At 40.8% G+C, this 19,958-nt stretch overlaps 1 protein-coding gene across 14 annotated transcripts in view; it reads left to right on the top strand.

The window, feature by feature from the left end:
* ADAM22 (ADAM metallopeptidase domain 22) overlaps positions 1-19,958 on the top strand; it is a 135,597-nt gene that overhangs the window by 93,850 nt on the left and 21,789 nt on the right. For 7 of the 14 annotated variants that reach the window (XM_077174632.1, XM_077174635.1, XM_054632550.2 and 4 more), the window contains 13 exons: positions 4,285-4,356; positions 4,784-4,876; positions 7,283-7,363; positions 7,587-7,637; positions 7,912-7,975; positions 8,495-8,600; positions 9,688-9,804; positions 10,475-10,643; positions 11,611-11,719; positions 12,559-12,649; positions 13,761-13,778; positions 16,636-16,743; positions 19,636-19,736. In XM_077174632.1, coding sequence (XP_077030747.1) covers positions 4,285-4,356; positions 4,784-4,876; positions 7,283-7,363; positions 7,587-7,637; positions 7,912-7,975; positions 8,495-8,600; positions 9,688-9,804; positions 10,475-10,643; positions 11,611-11,719; positions 12,559-12,649; positions 13,761-13,778; positions 16,636-16,743; positions 19,636-19,736 — 1,180 coding nt within the window. The remainder of the gene's footprint in view (positions 1-4,284; positions 4,357-4,783; positions 4,877-7,282; positions 7,364-7,586; positions 7,638-7,911; positions 7,976-8,494; positions 8,601-9,687; positions 9,805-10,474; positions 10,644-11,610; positions 11,720-12,558; positions 12,650-13,760; positions 13,779-16,635; positions 16,744-19,635; positions 19,737-19,958) is intronic. The other 7 variants (XM_077174640.1, XM_077174652.1, XM_077174669.1 and 4 more) reach the window with 3 other exon arrangements.

Consider the following 19,958-nt stretch of genomic DNA (forward strand, 5'->3'; position numbering starts at 1 on the left):
AAGGCTGAAAGGAAAGGGAGAAAGCCTCTTCAGGAATACTCCCTGTGCACATCTGCCTGTGTGTAATACATACTTACAGAAAACTGGGAAAAGTTCACAACTGTGGTAGAGGTGTGGTAGAGGAAAATGTAAAGAAAAATCCAACTGCAACAAAAACTGACAAAGAAACTGAGTGTGACTGTGATCACAAGGGTTTTCAGGGTGAAGAAGAGACAAGAATGTTGACTCCATGATCAGAAGGCTTGATTTATTCTTTTATGATATATGTTACATTAGACTATACTAAAAAGCAATAGCAAGGAAAAGTTTCTTCAGCAGCTAGCTAAGCTAAGAATAGAAAAGGAATGAATAACAAAGATCTGTGTCTCAGACAGAGCAAGAGCCAGCTCTGCCATGAGTGGTCAAGAAATCCAAACACCCACAGGAGACCAATCACCTGTTGCATTCCACAGCAGCAGATAACCATTGTTTACTTTGGTTGCTGGAAACTGCAGCTTCTCACAAGGAAAAATCCTAAGAAAGGATTTTTCATGAAAGATGTCTGCGACATGTCACCTTTTTTTATTTAATTAAATTAAAAGGAAAAAGTGTTTGTAATTTTCTCTGCTGTACTCATGCCGAAGAAAAAGACAAACACTTGACAGGTTATCTGTTGCCAATCAAACTCCACTCAAGTGCTCCTGTGGAATGAACTGGGAATTTCTTCACCTGTAGGACATAAAAGTCTATCATATCACTAAAACGATTTTACAATATAAGAAAATGCAAAAACAATGCAAAGAAAATTCAAGTCCAAGCAGCTGAGTTTCAGGAAAAGTCCATGGCTTGAAGATGTTCCTCTTTGCCATATCTGAAAGTTTCTTTTGGTCCTGAAACAGGCTTGCTACAGAAAAAGTCCATCAATAGTTATCAAAAGTCCATTGACGGTCTTCAAAGAATTTTGAGAAAATTTCTGAAATGTCTTGCCACAGCCCTTTATTGAACAACTTGGGCTGAAGCCAATCCCTGGCTCCTCAATGCCTCTGAGCTGCTGCCAGCTCTTTCACCCTTTTTTATTCAATTAATTTTTTTTTTTTTTTTTTTTTTTTTTTTTTTTTTTTTTTTTTTTTCTTTTTTGTCAGAAAGAGCAGCAGCAGCAGAGGAGCCAGAGAGAGGCCCTTGGGGGCCCTGGCCCATGTGGAAGGATCAGGAACCCCAGACCTGGCCCACAGAAAGGTGGCCCAGGACCAGAAGGGGGAAGAAGCAAAGCCCCCAAACCCAACAGGAGGCCGGGAGGTGGCCCTGGCCCAAGCAACCAAGCCAGACAGCCCAGGCCCAGCCCCCGAGGCAGGCTCTGCATTGGCACAGACCTGCACCCTGCTGCCAGTACAATGGCAGAAGGGGTGACCAAACGCTTCCTTTCCCCAAAATCACCGAGGCATGCCGGCAATGGGAAGACAGAAGCTGTCCCGAGAATCTTCGTCTCGGGTCTGGGGATGTCCTTTCCCCACAGCAGACAAGCGATGCTCGCTTCCTGCTGTGACCTCTGCCTCTGCGATGCAAATGCACCAGGTGTTCCTCCCATCTGCCTCCCGGCACCACCTCCACCCCCTCTGGGCTGGGGACCAGGGGCAGAACTTTCGGGACCCACCTCCCCCTCGCCGCTGGGGCGCGCAAGGGGCGGCAGAGAGATCCGCATCCCCCAGGGGGAAACCCCGGACCAAACACCCCCCAACCCGCCAAGAATGCTGATCTTGAAAACAGGCAGCCGCGCTGCGCCCACAGCCAGCTGTCGGGCCATGCCTCCTCCACGGAAGGACAGGCTGACGCCCTCTTCCCCTGTCCCAGCTCCCGCTGTAGGGGCAGCCCCGGGACAACCCGAAAAACTCGGGGAGGAAGTCACGCTGGATGCAGGAGGCGCCGCTGCAGCTGCCGCCGCCGGCTCCAGGGCAGCCTCTGACGCAGACACGGAGGACGGAGTCCCCACAGGCGGCAGAACTGCCGGGGCGGGCAGCGGGGCCGCCTGGGGAAGCGGCGGGGGCGGCGGGGGCGGCACGGGGTCGGCAGCATCTTCTGCGCCGGGCTCTGACATCGGCCGCGGAACCACAGTCGCAGAAGGCGGCGGGACGGCCGGGGGGAGCGGTGGATCGCTGTTGCCCAGCAACATCGGCGCTGCCGCGGGAAGCGGTGTCTCTGAGATCTCAGATGCAGGCAGGGAAGCCGGCGGAACCGCGGCCGGAGCGCACACAGGCTCCTCCGGAGGGGCGGCCGCGGGAGGGGCCGCGCGGGGAAGCGCCCGCACCCGCGGGGCGGGTTGGGGCGGCGCTGGCGGCACTGGCCGGGGCGGTGCCCGTGGCGCTGGCCGGGGCGGTGCCGCCCACTCCCATCCCCCCTGAGAGCAACGGGATGGGGGAGAAACCGGCTCCGTCTGAGCATGCTCCGAAGACACAGTAAAAAAAACTTCGGTTGCGGGCGAAACTTCGCCCCCCCACTGCAGTTCAGGGGGGCTGGAAAGCAGCAGATCGTCCCCCTCCAAAGGGTCCTCCCCCGGAATCGGGGGGAACGGGGCTTCGCCCTTGCAGTTAGCAATCCAGGGAAAAACAGCTGCTCTCCGTTTCAAGACTAGAAAGAGCTTCAAAAAGGTTGGATAAATCGAGGGGCATCCGAACCCCCGGTATAAAAAGAAATGGAAAATGGAGCCCATACACTCCCAGACAAACACATCGAGGGCATATAGCACGTCCGTAAAAAACCCAAAGAGCTTTGCCCATCGAAAAAACTCATAGAAATCTGTATCCAACAGGAGAATTCTGTCCTCTGCACCCCATTTTTGCCAGAGGGCAATAAGTTTCTCCTCTGAAGGGGAGAATGGAACCTCATCCTCTAGGGGAGGAGTCCTCCAGATGAGCAGCCACAAACTGCGAATGGCCTCATCTTTAGGAGGGGAAAAACCAACAGTACCTTGTGACAGTGTCCAGGACTCTCTGGCTATCTGCACGGTGCTGCTGAGCTTTCTGAACATCTTCCTGGAGGCTTTTCAGAAGGTTCTCTTCGTGGTCAGCCTTGCTGTGAACTCTGTCCAAATTCGGATCTTCAGTTCTTCAGCTCCTGGCTAGAATCCACTTCTGTGGTCACTTGTGAAGCAACCATCAATGCCACACATTCAGGGATTACCCAGTGCAGCAATGCTCCTCTGGTGGTCTCACCAAGTGATGAGTGTCCTCCTCAGTCGGGGGTCACCAATTGTGACTGTGATCACAAGGGTTTTCAGGGTGAAGAAGAGACAAGAATGTTGACTCCATGATCAGAAGGCTTGATTTATTCTTTTATGATATATGTTACATTAGACTATACTAAAAAGCAATAGCAAGGAAAAGTTTCTTCAGCAGCTAGCTAAGCTAAGAATAGAAAAGGAATGAATAACAAAGATCTGTGTCTCAGACAGAGCAAGAGCCAGCTCTGCCATGAGTGGTCAAGAAATCCAAACACCCACAGGAGACCAATCACCTGTTGCATTCCACAGCAGCAGATAACCATTGTTTACTTTGGTTGCTGGAAACTGCAGCTTCTCACAAGGAAAAATCCTAAGAAAGGATTTTTCATGAAAGATGTCTGCGACAACTGAGCATCTCCCCTTCCCAGGCATTTCTGAGCCACATAAAAGGACTACTTGTTATGGCTACTACTTCTGAATTTGCAGTGCAGGCTTTAACCTTTCAGCCCTTGTCATTGAACTCCAGAACAACAGCAATTGCAACTGCTATGAAGATAATGAAATTGTCTTAATTTATTAAAGATTATTAATTTAATAATTAATATTTATTAAAAATAAATATTAATTATTAAATTATAATTATTATATAATTTATATAATATATATTATATATATTTATATAATATATATAATTATATAAAGATTATATAATTTATAATTAAATTATAAAATAAATATTTATTATAAATAAATAATATTAATTTAAAAAATATCCTTAATTTTTTCCCCTATATTGTCATACCTTTTATTTTTCATTGTAACTTCTGCTCAAACTGAATTTACTGTAAAGCTGACATCTATGCACAGAAGATACCATGTGAGTTGGCAGCATTGCTGTATTAATTTTCAGGAGTGCTCATTCTCTGTATGCTTCACTTGTGTTGTGTCACTCTGTGTCTCCCTGATTCATGGAAACTATTTTTCAGTTAATCCATTTGGAGTGCTAGCTTAACAACCATGTTGCACAGAGCAAATATGACAATGATTCCCATAAAAGAGACATGCCCTTTGATTTCTGAATTTCCATGCAGCTTCTGGATCCTCCAGAGTGTGGCAATGGCTTTGTGGAAGATGGAGAGGAATGTGACTGTGGGACAATAGCGGTAAGTGCAATGTACTTTAAATTAGCAGCTAGATTTGTCTGGGAGTTGGTGCTGCACATTGCTGCTGTTGGAGGAAGACAAGCAGGGTGAAGGTCATGTGCCCAAGGATTCATAGTAATAGCTGGCTGTGTAAAATCAAACCTTCAAAGGCATGAAAGAAAGCATTTTCCTAGATGGAAACACTTGTCAGTGCTAAGATGCTAGTATTTAATGGCAATATGAACTTAGAAACATTATTGTCTATCATGCACAGGAAGCAACAGTTTCATGCTTCACAAGTCTTTTGCTCCATAAATGCCTTTTTCTGCCTCTAGGTAGCTAAAAGAATGAATAAAAATCCATTCAGATAGCATGCTAAGATGAGAAGCATTAAGAGCTTGGGGTTCATGTCCTTCCCCATGTATTTTGTGTGTGTGTGTGTTCCCAGGAGTGTGCCAGTGAAGGAGGAGAGTGCTGCAATACCTGCACCCTGACCGCGGGCTCCCAGTGCAGCAACGGGCTCTGCTGTCGGAAGTGCCGGGTAAGGACAGTGACCTTCACAACCTGCTGGGAATGCATCCTGGTGGCTGCAGGCACTACAGCACACGGATTTTCCCTTGCAGACCTTGTGATTACTCTTCTAAAAGCTTACCTTTTAAACCTGGCTGAAATCTGATTTTTCTGAGGCTGTACTCTGTCTTTTAGGCTTGGCTTTTTGGGGCAGGGACTGTCATCAAATGCAGCGGTAAATTGAATCCTTCCAGTTTCAGACAAGTTTGAATCAGGTTGAAGTTCTATGAGATCTTATTAGACATCTTTGCTGAAGGGATAAATTAATCATAAAGGTTTTGTTAGATGTCCTTATTTTTTCACTGTGAGGATGGTGAGGCACTGGAACAAGTTGCCTAAAGAAGCTGTGGATGCCCCATCCCTGGGAGTGATCAAGGCCAGGTTGGATGGGTCTTTTGAGCAAGTAGAGGGTATTCCAGCCCATGGCAGTTGTGCTGGAGCTAGATGATCTTTAAGGTCCCTCACAACCCCAACCATTCTGTCACTCTGTGAACAAGCACATCCTTATCCAGGTGACACTCCCAATGCCATATGTGTTGCTCTGGGTTTGCCCCATGAAACTGAATGGGAAAATCATACTGCAGAGCGTCTGAGGGAAGGATAGAGTAAAAAACACAAAAGCACAGCCAGCAGAATTAGTCAGAAGGATTTGCCTAAAAGACACCTGACTTCAGTTTCAGTTTGGTCTGCCTGTGTCTCATGTTTGAACTGACTGAAATCCCATTGAGTAAAGGAAATCAAGCCCTGTGTAAACTGTAAGTTATTCTTCTTGATACATCAGTAAATAGTAAAAGGAGGTTTAGCCAGATTGTGGCTGTAAGGGAGCCCTGTTAAACGTGACTTCAAATGGTTGTTTGTATTCATTTAGTAATAAAGATAATTAGTATTAATGTAGTTAAAACTGTGGTGTACTATGTGTGATATTTTTATCTTTGTCTCTGCACATTTGAGGGTTTCATTCCCTTAGGAGGATCATTAATAATAACTGTGGATCACATTCTTGACTTTGTGCTCATCCTAATGTTAAAAAAAGAAAAAGCACAGATTATGCTGGAGCAGATCACATTTCCCTAAGCACATTCCCTTTTTAAATGTAATAATAATAAAAATAATCAGCAGATTGCCAGTGTGGGTAAATTTTGCTCAAGAATCCAAGTCACATAGGCACCATATTAAAGACTATCAGAACAAAACAAAGCTTTTGTATACCTACCTTATTTTTTTGCAAATGACAGAAGGGTTTATCTCCTTTCAGAGTGGCAAGGGTAAGTGAATGAACAGAAAAGTCGGATTTTACTAGTGTGTTTATCAGGACAACTCAAAAGACTATATAATAGCTTCAAAACTTGGGGTTACATTCCCCTGTAATATCCTGCCTGAAAGCAGGAGTGAAGGAGGGGTTGCAAGCAATACATGGTGATTATACATCCCAGAATCCTGTAGTGTCTATGACAACATTTGTGCTGTTCACACCAGCTTGGAGATAGCAGATGTCCCCTGAAAATGTATGTGCATGCAGATCTCAAAAAAAAAAAAAAAAAAAAAAAAGAGCCTGCAAAATGAACTGTGTATCAAAGTCTTAAGAAAACTCTGAGGAAAAATAAGGAGTCTGTAATATGTCCATATCCAGAAACACTAGCAATTGCCTAAATGCAATGGCTTCCTTCTTTTCCAGGTCCTGAGACTTAGCACATAATTCTTTAGCCAAAATGTCTATATTAGGTCACTGGTACACTTTTCATTGTTAAATATCCAGTCCCTTAGAAAAGAGTGTCAAACTGTACAGAATTCAGTACATTTATTAATAGTTCCTGTTCTGCAGCAACAATGGGGGATTAAAATAACCAAAGTGTTTATATGTGGTGTTTTTCATCCCTAGAGAGAAGATCAGGATGACTTCTTCTGTTCTGTAAAGAAAAGCAATATAGTCACAAAAAGACACAGTGACCTGGTTTAGGGCAAACTTGGGAGAGAACTTCCAAAGGGTTCCTCTAGAAAGCAGATTCAGTCGATCCCTCCCCCAACCAGTTCGGGAAAAATATTTCCTTGGAGAAAAGTGGAAAAATGAGTGATGCTGCCAGCCACTGGAGTATTGGTTTGGACACCCCAAGGGTCCACTGTCCCAGGAGAGACTTCTCCTGCTGAGCCCCATAATCTGTGCCCTTTGGAGGGGGTGCCTCAGAGAGTGGCACCACTTGCACCAGTAAATGGCTTGAGTGGTGCACCATACACACCAGGGAAAGGAGACTCTTCCCACTTCAGTCAGCACGTGAATATTTCCCATTTTTTATTTTAGATAAAACTGTAAGGAAGCATTGCATTTAAGGCAAGATATGGAGAAACCAAGACACTAATTTTCTGTGCTTTTTTCCCCCAGTTTGAACCTAAAGGAGTTTTGTGTCGAGAAGCAGTGAATGATTGTGATATTGCAGAGAACTGCACAGGAAATTCCAGCCAGGTGATTTTTGTGTCTTCTATTCATGAAACAAAAAAGCCCCACCTGTAATCTCAAAATCACTATGAATGTTTTGTATGGTATGGTGCATAAAAATTGTGTTTAATCTGTTGATGTTTAAAAAACCAGAATGATACTGAAATGGTTTTACATATTACTTCTGTTGTATACTTTGCTTTCGTGCTTGTCTTATCTATGATCTATTACTTATTTTCTCTTTCTATAGTGTTCTCCTAATATCCATAAAATGGATGGATATTCGTGTGATAACAGACAGGTAATTAGGACTTCAGTTTGTTTTACATTCTTTCTGCTGTTGTAGATTGCTTTTTATGGATTTTGTTTTAGGATCTTTGGAAGTCACCTGGGACAGTTCTGCTAAGATTCATGACTTTTAGATGCTAGTCATGTTTTTAATGAAAAGAAGATAGAACCACATATTCTTTGCCCAAATATAAAGCGTGTGACTAATCTTTGCATTGTAGAAATACATATGTTGGAAAATCAAGTAATTTGAAATATTTTCTGTACTTTTTTTTCTTTCTTTCTAGGGTATTTGCTTTGGAGGAAGATGTAAAACCAGGGATCGGCAATGTAAATATATCTGGGGTGAAAGTAAGTGAATGTTCTGTTTCTAAGTTGGTTGTCATGCATGTGACGTGAAAGACTATCTTAGCTAAGAAAAATTATGGAAGAGACAGACTGAGACCCATTGAAAACATCTAGAACAGTATGTCTCTCCCTTTCTTTCCCCTGTCCTTTTGTCTTTCCATCCTCCTTTCCAGCTCTTTATGTAGTGTTGGTTCACTTACTGGTGACTGAAAACTGAAACTTTATTTCTCGTTAATAACCATCTAGGAAGCCTGTACTCATGTTCATTAGTTTATTTCAGTGGGGACATTTTGACCAATAAACTCTCATCAATCTGAACAAAATTTATCAAAAGTCCCGTGGTGGCATCATAAAGCTTTTAACTGAGAAGAGCACTGTGCAGAGTTTCATGGGCCACCTGCAGATCACGGTGTGTCAGTTCACAAACTGGGAAACTCTGCTTGCTTTGATTGTGTATCCCCATTTCTCAGGACATGGCTTTTCAAAGTCAACATCTTAGAAGAGATTTTTTTCTGTTTTTAGAAGTGACGGCTGCTGACAGGTACTGCTATGAGAAGCTGAATATTGAGGGGACTGAGAAAGGAAACTGTGGAAGAGACAAGGACTCTTGGGTACAGTGCAACAAACAGTAAGTTGATTCATTTAGAAAGCTACTAGAATAAGGTTCTTACCCCGATCCAGTTTTTTAGCTGGCATGAAGAGACTCAAAAAACCTCTCTACAGATCAGATTTCTGGTCTTCTTCTGCAGACCTTTGTGCAAGAAGTCCTGGAGGGAGTAGGGTGGCAAGAAGAGATGATTCCTGACAAGAAAGCACCATCTGAGCTTGGGAGAGCTTGGACTAAAAATGGTCCTAGTACTCAGTGAGGGTTAGCACTGCAGAGGAGAGCAGCCTTTGATTTCACATCTTGGTGTGGTGTTCACTTTTTATGCTGTGCCACTGCATTGCTATATTTTGCTCAATTTCATGGTAACTTTCCAAGTACATTCCTGCAAGTCACTGCCTAAAGCATTATTTCACATTCTGCATATGCAGTTGATTATTTCTGCCAATTTCTGGACCTCTCACCTGTCCTTATCAAACTGTTTTTTCAAATTTCTCTTTTCTGTCCATGACATATGATTTCTAGTTCTGCCTACAGGTGAACTATTGTTCTTTCCCACTTTTTAAACTCAGATTTTGTGACCTTACTTCTGTCCCATTACTAATTCATAAGTAAAAAATATTCAGTAATATGGGAGATGTCAGACCCTTCTATTCTGTCAGTGCAAAAGTCTCCACACATGAGTAGTGAAGTCCCTTCAGCAGTTGAATTAAATTTGGTGTCTATAGTTCCCCTACATATGTGTCCTATGAGAGTGTATTTAGAACCAGTATCTACTGTTGCTCCTCTATGGACCAGTTATTTTATCTTAATGGATCATTAAATCAATTTGATGTGGTTTGTTCTTGACAGCTCCTTGCTTGTTAATTACTCGGGGGATTTTTGATAATGTGGTATAAAAACAGAGTTTTCCAATCTATCTTACAAGGGAAGAATTTTCTTTGGAAACAGCATCATTCCAACAGCATCATTCCAACAGCATCGGAATTATTGTCAGTGGGAGAAAAGCAAGGAATAACACATAGGTTACCAAGCAAGTGGTCATAGTTTTGCTTGTCCATTTTCATTGAATTTTATTTTTTATGAATATCTGTTTATTCTTTCAATGCAGGGATGTGCTTTGTGGGTACCTTCTGTGCTCCAATATATCCAGTGTGCCCAGACTTGGAGAACTTGATGGTGAAATCACAACATCAGTCTTGCACTATGGAAAAGTCTACAATTGCAGGTAATTGGAAATCCTGAAAACAGAACAAACAATATCCATCTTGCACAGAAAAGCAGCTTTCTCATTCTTAAATGGAGGAAAATCTGTTTCCTTTTTTTTTTCCTATTAACACATAACCATTATTGCAGTTCAACCTTTGTTAAGCTTCAGAAAATTAACTGCCTGTAGGGCAGTTTTGTAGTCCCCTCAGTAGTTAATTTTGCCTTTAGAGACATAAAGCTCTTCTCAGGCCCTGTGCTTTTACATTCTTTAATATTTGCCAAGTACTTCATTAATCCAGAATACTTACAGATATGCCTGCGCTGCCAAAGTTAACTGGTAGCCTAATTCATTGCTATATTGTAGCTGAATTCTAATTATAGATGTGGTATGTTCTGATAGCTTCACACAACTGTGAGATGAAATGACGTCCTAACAAGTAAACTGAGTTTTGTCTAACTCAAGCTGTTTCACGGAAAAATGGTCCTGTGTTCATGATTTCATGTTTGATGTAGGTACTCTGGTTAGGTTTGTTTCAGGCCCGGTGAGGTCACTGATCCAGTACTTGCTCATACCTGCTCCTGGGCATTGTGCAGCACAGAAATGCAGGCAGCAGCCCTGGTCCCAGTTTCTCAAGCAGCCCCATCTAACCACAGCAGAGGTCTCCAAGGTGCTCTTGACTGTCTTGCAGTGGTGGCCATGTGAAGCTCGATGAGGACACGGACCTGGGCTATGTGGAGAATGGGACGCCGTGTGGGCCGGACATGGTGTGCCTGGACCATCGCTGCCTCCCCACCGAGGCCTTCAACTTCAGCACCTGCCCAGGCACCACCGACAGCCAGATTTGTTCAGGACACGGGGTAGGTTCTTGCACTTTTTACTGCTTTTTCTGAGTACCTGGCCTTGTGTAGTCTACTAGCTGGACCTTTCAGGAAGGTCAGTGTGACTCTAGATGTCATACAACTGGAGAAGTTTTTGAAAACGAAAAGGGAAGGAGGCACATAACTAAATATAATGCATTCCAGTCCAGGCATCTTAAATAATGAGTCATAGTTAGTATGTATTAGTTTTACAGAGTTTTATCAATCAATGTTTTTGCTCACTTTTGCTAACTTGATTGATATTTCCTCAGGCAGTTTGCTGGAGAATAAATACAAAGGTTTTACGAACTGAGAAACTTGGGTCTCTGTTCTTCCAGAGACCTGTTCTTTTTAATTCCCTCTTTATTACGTAAATAGCCAATAAGATTCATAAAGTTGTTGATGATGTTGGATTTTGTGGGCTGAGAGCTCCTTTACTCTGGAAAAGAGGGCAGAGAGCTGGCTCTTGGCAGTTTCTCTGCTCGGTGTGCAGTCTGTGGCTTTGCCGTGGCCGTGGAGAGCCCCCTTGTCCCTCACACAGTTTGACACAACGTCCAGGGCCCTGTCACTGAGCTGAGATCAGGGAAGTTGTTCTCTCATAATGTGTTTTGTTTTGTACACTGCATTAAAACTTCCTTATTTATCTGAAATCATGCACTTCATCATATTTTGAAAAAAAAAAAGTCATTAAGGTCAGTCTCCTAATGCAATTATAAATGCTTCTGTAAATATAGATTATGTTAAAGTATGTACTGAATAAACATTGCATCAATTTATATAAAAGGTAATAGCACATTTCATTCATTTATACCTAATATAAATTAAAAATTACTATATATTAAAAATTATTTTGCAAAATTTTGTGAGCAGTAAAATTAGGGCTTTATCGCTGTACCTATACTTGAGGTATTAATTACGGGAATGGATGAATAATCTGATTTTTTCTGAGCTGCACTTTTGACTGCAGGTTTGTAGCAACGAAATAAAATGCGTCTGTGACCGATTTTGGGGAGGAGATGACTGCAGTGCTCATATCAAAGATGATCTATTTTTTGATAAGGATGCCATCAATAAAGGTATGTTGTTGTAATTTTTACCAGCTATTGAAAATGCTTGGATTTGAAGAAAGTTCATTAAGCAAAACTAGGTCTCCTACTCTTTCAGCTAGTACACAACATGCTGCAGAATCAGGAGCCTCATTCCCCTCTCTCCTCCCACAACAAAAGCACTGTAAAGTATAAAAGAAGTCTGTAAATGAAGCCTCAGCCAGTGCATCTTTGGGAACTCGTATCAATGGGTCCACCATTTTTGTCCCAATCATCTGAGTGGCCTTATTAGGCATATTGATAGATTAGGACAAGCAAAAGGTTACTGGGACATTCCATATCTAGATGGAATGTAGTCAGGTAATGCCTGACTTACATTTTTGGAGTGGAAGTTTTTATTCTGCTTTAGTCTTGTGTACAAAAGAAAGATATATTGTAGAAAAATGAGCTTGTAAATGCTGATCATTAGAAATCCTTGTGGGGGAACATCTTCCAGAATCCTTAATTTGATTAATTTATTCAGCTGTGGAAGGGATCAGAAAAGCAAACAAGTAGTCACTTTTATTCCATGGATTTGTTAGGGCAGGTTGTAAGGATGTAATCTACAGCAGTTTAATATTGATAATACTGTTTTGGGATACCTGACACAGGTTTCCCATGTAACAAGCATTCCGTTAGTGGAAACAGACACAGAAGTCAAAGCTTGATTTACAGATGATTTTTTTATGTCCATGCTATGCTTCAGGAGCATATCACAATCAGCCTAGTGAAAGTTGTTCAAGCTGGTTTTTGAAAGATGGTGCATTTACTGGTTTTGTGTATTTTTCTCCTAAAACCATGTATATTTTTCATTTTTCTTGTGTTTCCAGGTGTGGTTAGCACAAATATAATAATAGGGGCTATTGCTGGCACCATTTTAGTGTTGGCTCTCGTTTTAGGAATAACTGGTTGGGGTTACAAGTAAGTACATTTTGTTCTTCTTTATAGAATTTCAAAATATGTGTATTTCATGTGATAGCTGATTATGTTATGAAAAGACCAATTAAAAAACTCCAAATTCAACAATATTTATACAGTAACATGTTTATCATATTAACATTTTTCAAGCAATTCTTACATTTGTATGTGGTTTTAGAGAGCTTGATCCAAATTTGAAATTTATTTCTCATTTAGTAATTTCTTTTTTTTTTTAGATGATCAGATTATGATTTTACTGTATGTGACAAAGGAAATACAAGAGTATGATCTGATTAAATTATAAATGTTTCCTCATGATGAAGTAAATATAGCAAGATTAGCTCTCAGTCAGTCAGCAAAGCATTTAACCATAGCCTTCATTAAATAGATAATTATATTTAGTCGGCTTAATCTGAAATTAATTCAAGCACAGTTTTTGGTAGGAAAGATCTGCAATTTGCAAATAAGGCTCAAGTTCTCTCCTGGTGTAGAGATGTCAGCGCTCACTGAGAGGCAAAATGGATTATATTAGCTTGATTATTCTTTTTCAGTTTTAAATCTTTTGTGAATTTCATATAAAACCAGAGGGATTTATGTTTTTTGCTTGTAGTAAAAAACGATTCAAGGTACTGACTTTATCATCTGTGTTTGGATGAAACTGTCTCTTGAAGTCATTTGTGTCTAGGTCCTTGTTGCTCTTGGAGGGCAGGGCAGGCTGAGCTGCAGGCAGTGCTGTGGCTGGGGCACAGCCCCAGTGGTTTGGCATAACAACGTGGCACAGTCCCTGCTGCTTTGCCAGACTGAGGTAGGCTGAGGGCAGCTCAGAAATATGTAAGGAAAGAAGCATTTGGAATAAAAACTATGAAGATGAGGAGAGTAGAAAAGTAGGCTATGCTATCTTGGTATATCACCCTCAGCTTCTGGCAGTTTATTCTGATGTAGTATATTTGTAAGTATGCTTATTTCAGAAGTGATTTTGTAGAAATATTTTGAGCAAAAACTTCCTTCTGTATACAGTGCTTTTCTTTTTACATTTTTTTTGGTCTTACTGACCACGTGTACCTGCATACTAAAAACTCATTCTTCTTCCTTTCTCTTCTGTTTATATGGAAAGAAACTACAGAAGACAGAGGTATGTGATAAAAGAAGTGGAATGTATCTTAGAAGTCTCTGAAAATAGCTTTTCTTCTCTTTCACTCATTTACATGCTACAAAGAAAATATTGAGATGGGTTGTCATATTTTAAAATGATATATGAAATCAGAATTCTATAATGCATTGCTTGAAATCCTGATTTCACTGGACTCAGTAGCAACACCAATGTTTTTTTATACTTCTGCAATACACTGTTTTATTTAGGAAAACAGGAGAATATTTCCAATAAGAGACACTGAAAATCAGCTATTAGAGACAAAATTGTTCTTGGGAGGCTAAGAACTGAATAATTAATACTAACATGATGTTCAGGAGCCTTTTGAGACAAATTAATTCCTGGAGCTTCTTTGCAGTTAAAACTACAATGCAATTAAATTGCTGTATGGACAAAGAGCCCATTCTTTCCTGTCACCCTGTTCAATTGATTCATAGCTAAAGCACAGTACTGGCTTCAGCACAGGGCTGAGCTTTCAGCATTTCAAGCTTGTGGCCAAAAATAAACCATTTTCTTAGTGACTTATGTTTGGCTCCTGGAAGACCACCTCCCTTTGATCAGGCATCTGCCTGGCAGATGGGTCTTGTGGGAAGGAGTTGGCTCTTTCCTCTCCCAGTCCCCAACAGATAAGAGGATTTCTCAAATTCCCCTGTTTTCTGCCTGTGTCGCTGCCTTCTGGTCCAAGCTGCTGCTTTGTTTGTTGCTGCTACCCGTTGTGCTTGTTCTCCATTTCCCTTTGTGTAGTGCTTTCTCTGCCAGGCTCAAAATATTTATAAATAGTGGACAAGCACTGTCAAGTGCTGGTTGTGTGCTCCAGAGTCAGATAGGCCATAGGTACAGTAACAAGTACAAGGCAACACTATTGAAGTCAAGCCTTATGCAGCGGCTGGTGGGTAGGGAATGCCAAGGAAGGCAGAATTTAAGGGTTTGGTGCTGCTTAGTGGAAGCTAATGTATCTATAATTGGAGACTAACATGGCCATCAAGCCATTCTACTGTGGATGTTTCAGTATTGGCTGAGGACAGAGCAGAAAAAATCTTGAAACAGAAACAGAGTCCACCCCGTGTATGTTTGCATTGGAATACTAGAGAATGTAACTTCTTCAGATATCTTCATCTCCAGAAATTACTTTATGGCCAGAGAGCTGTGAGTGTGCAGCCAGTCTGCAGCTGTGTGTGAGAGCACAGGCAGAGGTGGAACCAACATAAGCTGAGGCTTCTGAAGGTAATGGAGGACTCCATCATTTTAAAGATGAGGAAAATATTTAGTAACTAAATCTCCTTCATGCATAAAATGGAGCTCTGTAGGCTGACTTCTAAATAAAATATTTTTGGATAAGTACAAGGAGTGCTCCATAAATGAAAAAACATACCCACCAGGTTGTCCAGACAGTCCTTAAAAAAAAAAAGAAAAAATAAAAAAAGATTGCTCCTTAAATAACAATGAAAACAAGCCTTTATAATATTTTTGAACATCACATAAGGATTATCCTTGGTACTAATAAGCAAGTGAAACAAATAAACTGAAAGTGGTAAGTAGAGCCAATTAGCAAGGATTCTGCCAGCTGGAATATGTGGCTTTAAAGGGCACAGCTATACATGTGAGAAGTTATATCTGATGGAGTAGCAAGAGAGCAGTTTGCTAGAGGAACCCTGGGGAGAGATCTGCCCACACTGAGTCAACTCTGAACACACCCATGTGCCAGCTGAGGAATGGGACAAGAACTGAAACTCCAGAGGTCTTAGAAGATGGAGAGTGGCAGTACTGCATTGCACCAATGATTTATGTGCCATACAGTTTTATACTTTACATACTTCAGAAGCATTAGAAATCCAGATACAGAATGGAGAGGTCCCAGTTTAGGTCTGTAGTTGGACATAATTTGAATATGAATCAACCTGATAAGTGTGCATCTTGATAGGAGCAGACTGTAGCAAAAATGTCCTGGAAAGTGTGAGGCTGAATAAATGGCTGATGCTGATATTATGAAATAGTCAACTGTCAAAGTAACTACTTGTACTTGGGAGGTTTTTTAAACCTGGTGGAACTATAACTGGAATATTTGCATGGCAGGTATTCTCTGCTGGCAATGAATTCACCATCTGGAAAAAATTTGCATAACTTGATTAGAACTTTCTAATGCACAGATAGTTTAATATATTTTTTTTTAACCATAACTGAGCTTCTAGTTCTGGAAAAGGATAAACTATTACATTACTGTCGTGTGTCTTGGCAGATTGAGTCTACTACTGTGGAAATCAGGAGTAGCTGAGAATCTCTGACACTGGTGTTAGTTCCCTTACACAAGAATTCAGTTTAAAAACTGGAAGTTTTTATCCTCATGAGATTTAAACAACTCAACAGGTTGCTACTCTTGAATTCTATAGTGATCACAAAAGTTAAATGCATCTACCTCAGAAGGAAAAAAACATTCACTATTCCTGAGCTCCTCTTTGATGCAGGCCTGTATTCAGCTTAGGCTCAGTACTGGTGCTTTTTGCAGCCAGCATGATGAGCTATTTGAAATGTCTGGACTGGTTATCCAGTGTCTCAAGAATCACTAACTGTTCACTTTGAAAATTGTGATCAGAGTTAACATTTTTCCTTGTTTTCTCTTTCCAAAACCACATAATCCACTCTTCTGCACATAACAGAAGCGTGTGGGACTTTTCTCTCGGATGGTTGAATTAGTTATTAATGGCTTTATTGTGTGTGGTTAACAGGTTTTCTCAAGGATTGCTATCCTTGCCTCTTTCCTTTAAACTAATGTTCATGCATGTTTGTGTGCATTCTAGTTCCTGTCATGTTTTCTGACTCTACAATGTTTATTACACTTCAGACAAATACCCCAGGGAGATTATGTAAAAAAGCCGGGAGAGGCCGACTCTTTTTATAGCGACATGCCTCCTGGAGTCAGCACAAACTCTGCATCTAGTTCTAAGAAGAGGTCTGCTTTTCTGTCGCATTTTCAGATTTCTACCTGTTCCATCACCCATTATTCCATTAGTCAGAACATTTCATTGTTTTGCAGCAGGTTTGACTCTTTCTTCTTTCTTTGTGAAATGTTTGAAATAGCATCCTTTTTCCTTTGATTACTGATTTTTCTCCTAGTTGCTAATTAGTATGATTAGGCCAGAATAAAAAAAATTTGCATTGTAAATAAATCTTTGTTTAATAAAGTTTTCATATTATCCCTGCTTGAAAATTGATTTCAAGTAGACTGTAATAATAATTGGTGGCTGAAAAAAAATTAAATAAAACACCAGCAACTTTTTTAATCAGTGTCATGTAATCAAAGAAAAGGAACATTGTCTTTCTTCAATAATAGTTATAAACATAAAATGTTAAATATAAATGTTGTTTTTATATCTTTATTTGTCAGTGTCATTAATCCAGTGTGTTGACTTAAACTTCTGCTGTCTCATATTGAAGATGATAGTGATTGCATTTTATTCACTTACTAGAGTAATATACTAAATGGTCACCAAGTGTTATCTTAGAAAATAATTCTACAAAGACTTTCTGCATTTTTCTGCTTGCTGTCATTAGATTAGAAAGAATTAGATTTTGCCCTTGATCAGATTTCACTAATTCCTTTATTGTTCCAGTTGCCTAAAAAATTCAACATTTTAAAAGGGAAGATTCATTTAAAAGCATTGAGAGCCATTTGTAATTGCTAAGATCATGATGCTCACTGTTCCTCTGCAGTTAAAGATTCTTTATATGAAAATGTCTAGCTAGTACTGTAAAAGAATTGATGAGAAGCACTGTGTCCTAGAGGAATTGACAGTCATGAACTGCTTCACAAGAAAACTGCAATTCTCAATTCTTGTCCCACTTAGCAGCCTACAACTGTGCAGTTGATGAAGCCATTTTCTTTGCTATTATTTCAATTAAAGTAAAGAGAAATGTATGGAAGGGACACATGTAGTGACATTTGCTATTTTGGTATAGCAGCTTGATCTTATATACAACTTCATTCAGTTTGTTCTAATGATTATGTTATTAGGGAAACTCCAGTAGCGATTACTTAATTATCGCTAATTTTTAAATTCAGCTTTTTGAGATGTGTGGGTTGTTTTTTTGTTTTTTTTTTTTCAGGAAGAAAGCATTATTCTTAAATGATGCACTGTTTGTGTTAGAGAATCTTTCTGAATTTGGTTAAAATTTTGAAACAAAGTCTTGGGAAAGCAAGTTTTCATAGCTTTGTCTATCAGGTTTAAATACTAGTTTAAAAAAAAAGTTATTTTTAAATACTGTAATTTAATGTGTTTCTTCTTTCATGCAGTATCTGTGTTTCTTTTCATACTTCATTTATTTCATGTGTCTCTCTTTATTATTTGTTCCAAAAAGCTAATGGTTTCTAAGGTCTGTCTGTACTAGAGAGTTTTGTTGTTCCCACCACCAATTCAGGTATGTTGTGCCACTGTCAAGTCTGGAAAAGTAAGTCTGACAAATATTCCATTAACATTGTGATACAGCTGACGTAGTCCTTCCATTTGAATTCCCAGAGTGCTACCTCCTACCTTCCAAGCTGGTTTTGGTTTGCTCTGTGTGCTGGTATGGATGGCATCTCCTGGGAGATGTTAGAGTGGCTGGGCCATCAGCTGCCTGGGCTTCTCCATGCTGGAAAGCACTATGGAATATTAGCTGGTATTCAGAGGATGTTCAAGGATTAAGACATAACTTTATGATAACTCTTGCTATTATGAAATAGCAAACATCAAAGCCATTATATAGCAAGACATTCCTGAGCCTGAAAGTGACCTTGAGGAGGAGGAGGAGGAAGTGTTTGAAAGTCTGTCAGTGGATCTGTTGTTTCTCAGACCTTTAATGATGTGATTAAGTTTGAATTAATGAAACCCTGGGCTCACTTTAGCGTGGCTGTGATTAGCCTGAGCTTCTGAAAATTGAAGAGCATCTCTCAGATGCTCCCAAGGAAATCAGAGACTGAAAAATGCAAGTATCCAGACTTAAAAACTACAAAAATAGTTTCTTTAAGCAAGACGTTGTAATACGTAAGCCATCTATTGTGGATTTTTCAACTTTGTCTTCTCTTTTGGAAATAATTGTAGATCTCATGGCAAACAGCTGAGCAGCAGCTCTAGTTCAACAAGAGGCAGCCTGTGGCAAAACCCCACATGTTGGACATCACCACATACATCTCTGGCTCTTAAAAAGAATGCAAGAGGAAGGAAAAAACAGTTTGCACCAAGCACCTAGATAAAAAGACTATCTTTGGCTTTGAATTTAGCATTAGAAGTATATACTGCAGCAATTGGCTGATAAAATATAACATTCAAAATCAGCAAAAATGAGGCAGAGTTACCTCTCCCGTGGCACTACCAGCTCTGGGTGGGAGGGAGGATGCTCGTCACAAACTCCTGAGCCCCTGAGACTGGTAGCAGTGGGTTGAGGGAAGCTGTCCTGGCAGCATAAGGAGGGAGTGGGAAGCCTGCAGGCAGGATGTGCTTGACTGTGAGATGAAAAAGCCTTGAAATGAGCACAGTAGTAAGGGCATCTACCATCTAGGAACTGAGGCAGAGCTGCAAATCCAAAGGAAATCTGGTGTGCGCCGGTGTTTGTGCATTCCACAGCAGACAAGCGAGAAAGCAGTGCTGATGTCTGGCTCTTGAATGTGGGCACATGGAGCTACTGCAGGGACAGCTGCAAGGTGTAACTGCAGAGTTTAACCAGAAATCCTGGATGCTCTGCTAGTGCAGACAGACCTTAGGCTGTGTTTTGTCACTGGCCTCGGGAATGTGACCAAACCACTGAGCTAACATTGATGTGAGCCAATGCCCTTAACAATAACTGCATCTGAGCCCTCCTATTCCAGGTCAAATGGATTATCTCATTCCTGGAGTGAAAGGATCCCAGACACAAAACATATTTCAGACATTTGTGAAAATGGGAGGCCTAGGAGTAATTCTTGGCAAGGTAAGTGTGAACCACTGTGCTGGCCACAGTGGAAACCAGCCTCTGGACCACTGCTGCTCTGCTGAAAGTTTAGCTGATCTTAGGACAGCAGCATGACTCCTTAAAATTGTGCTAACTGTTATTAACTTGAAATTAGGATTTAGCAGCACCCTACAAGTGCCTTTTTTGCACAGTGCTTTGTCACAAAGAAATTACATTTAATTTCTCCCTCCAGTGTGAGCT

Source organism: Agelaius phoeniceus, chromosome 1 (assembly GCF_051311805.1).
Source record: "Agelaius phoeniceus isolate bAgePho1 chromosome 1, bAgePho1.hap1, whole genome shotgun sequence".
Taxonomy (NCBI): Eukaryota; Metazoa; Chordata; class Aves; order Passeriformes; family Icteridae; genus Agelaius; species Agelaius phoeniceus.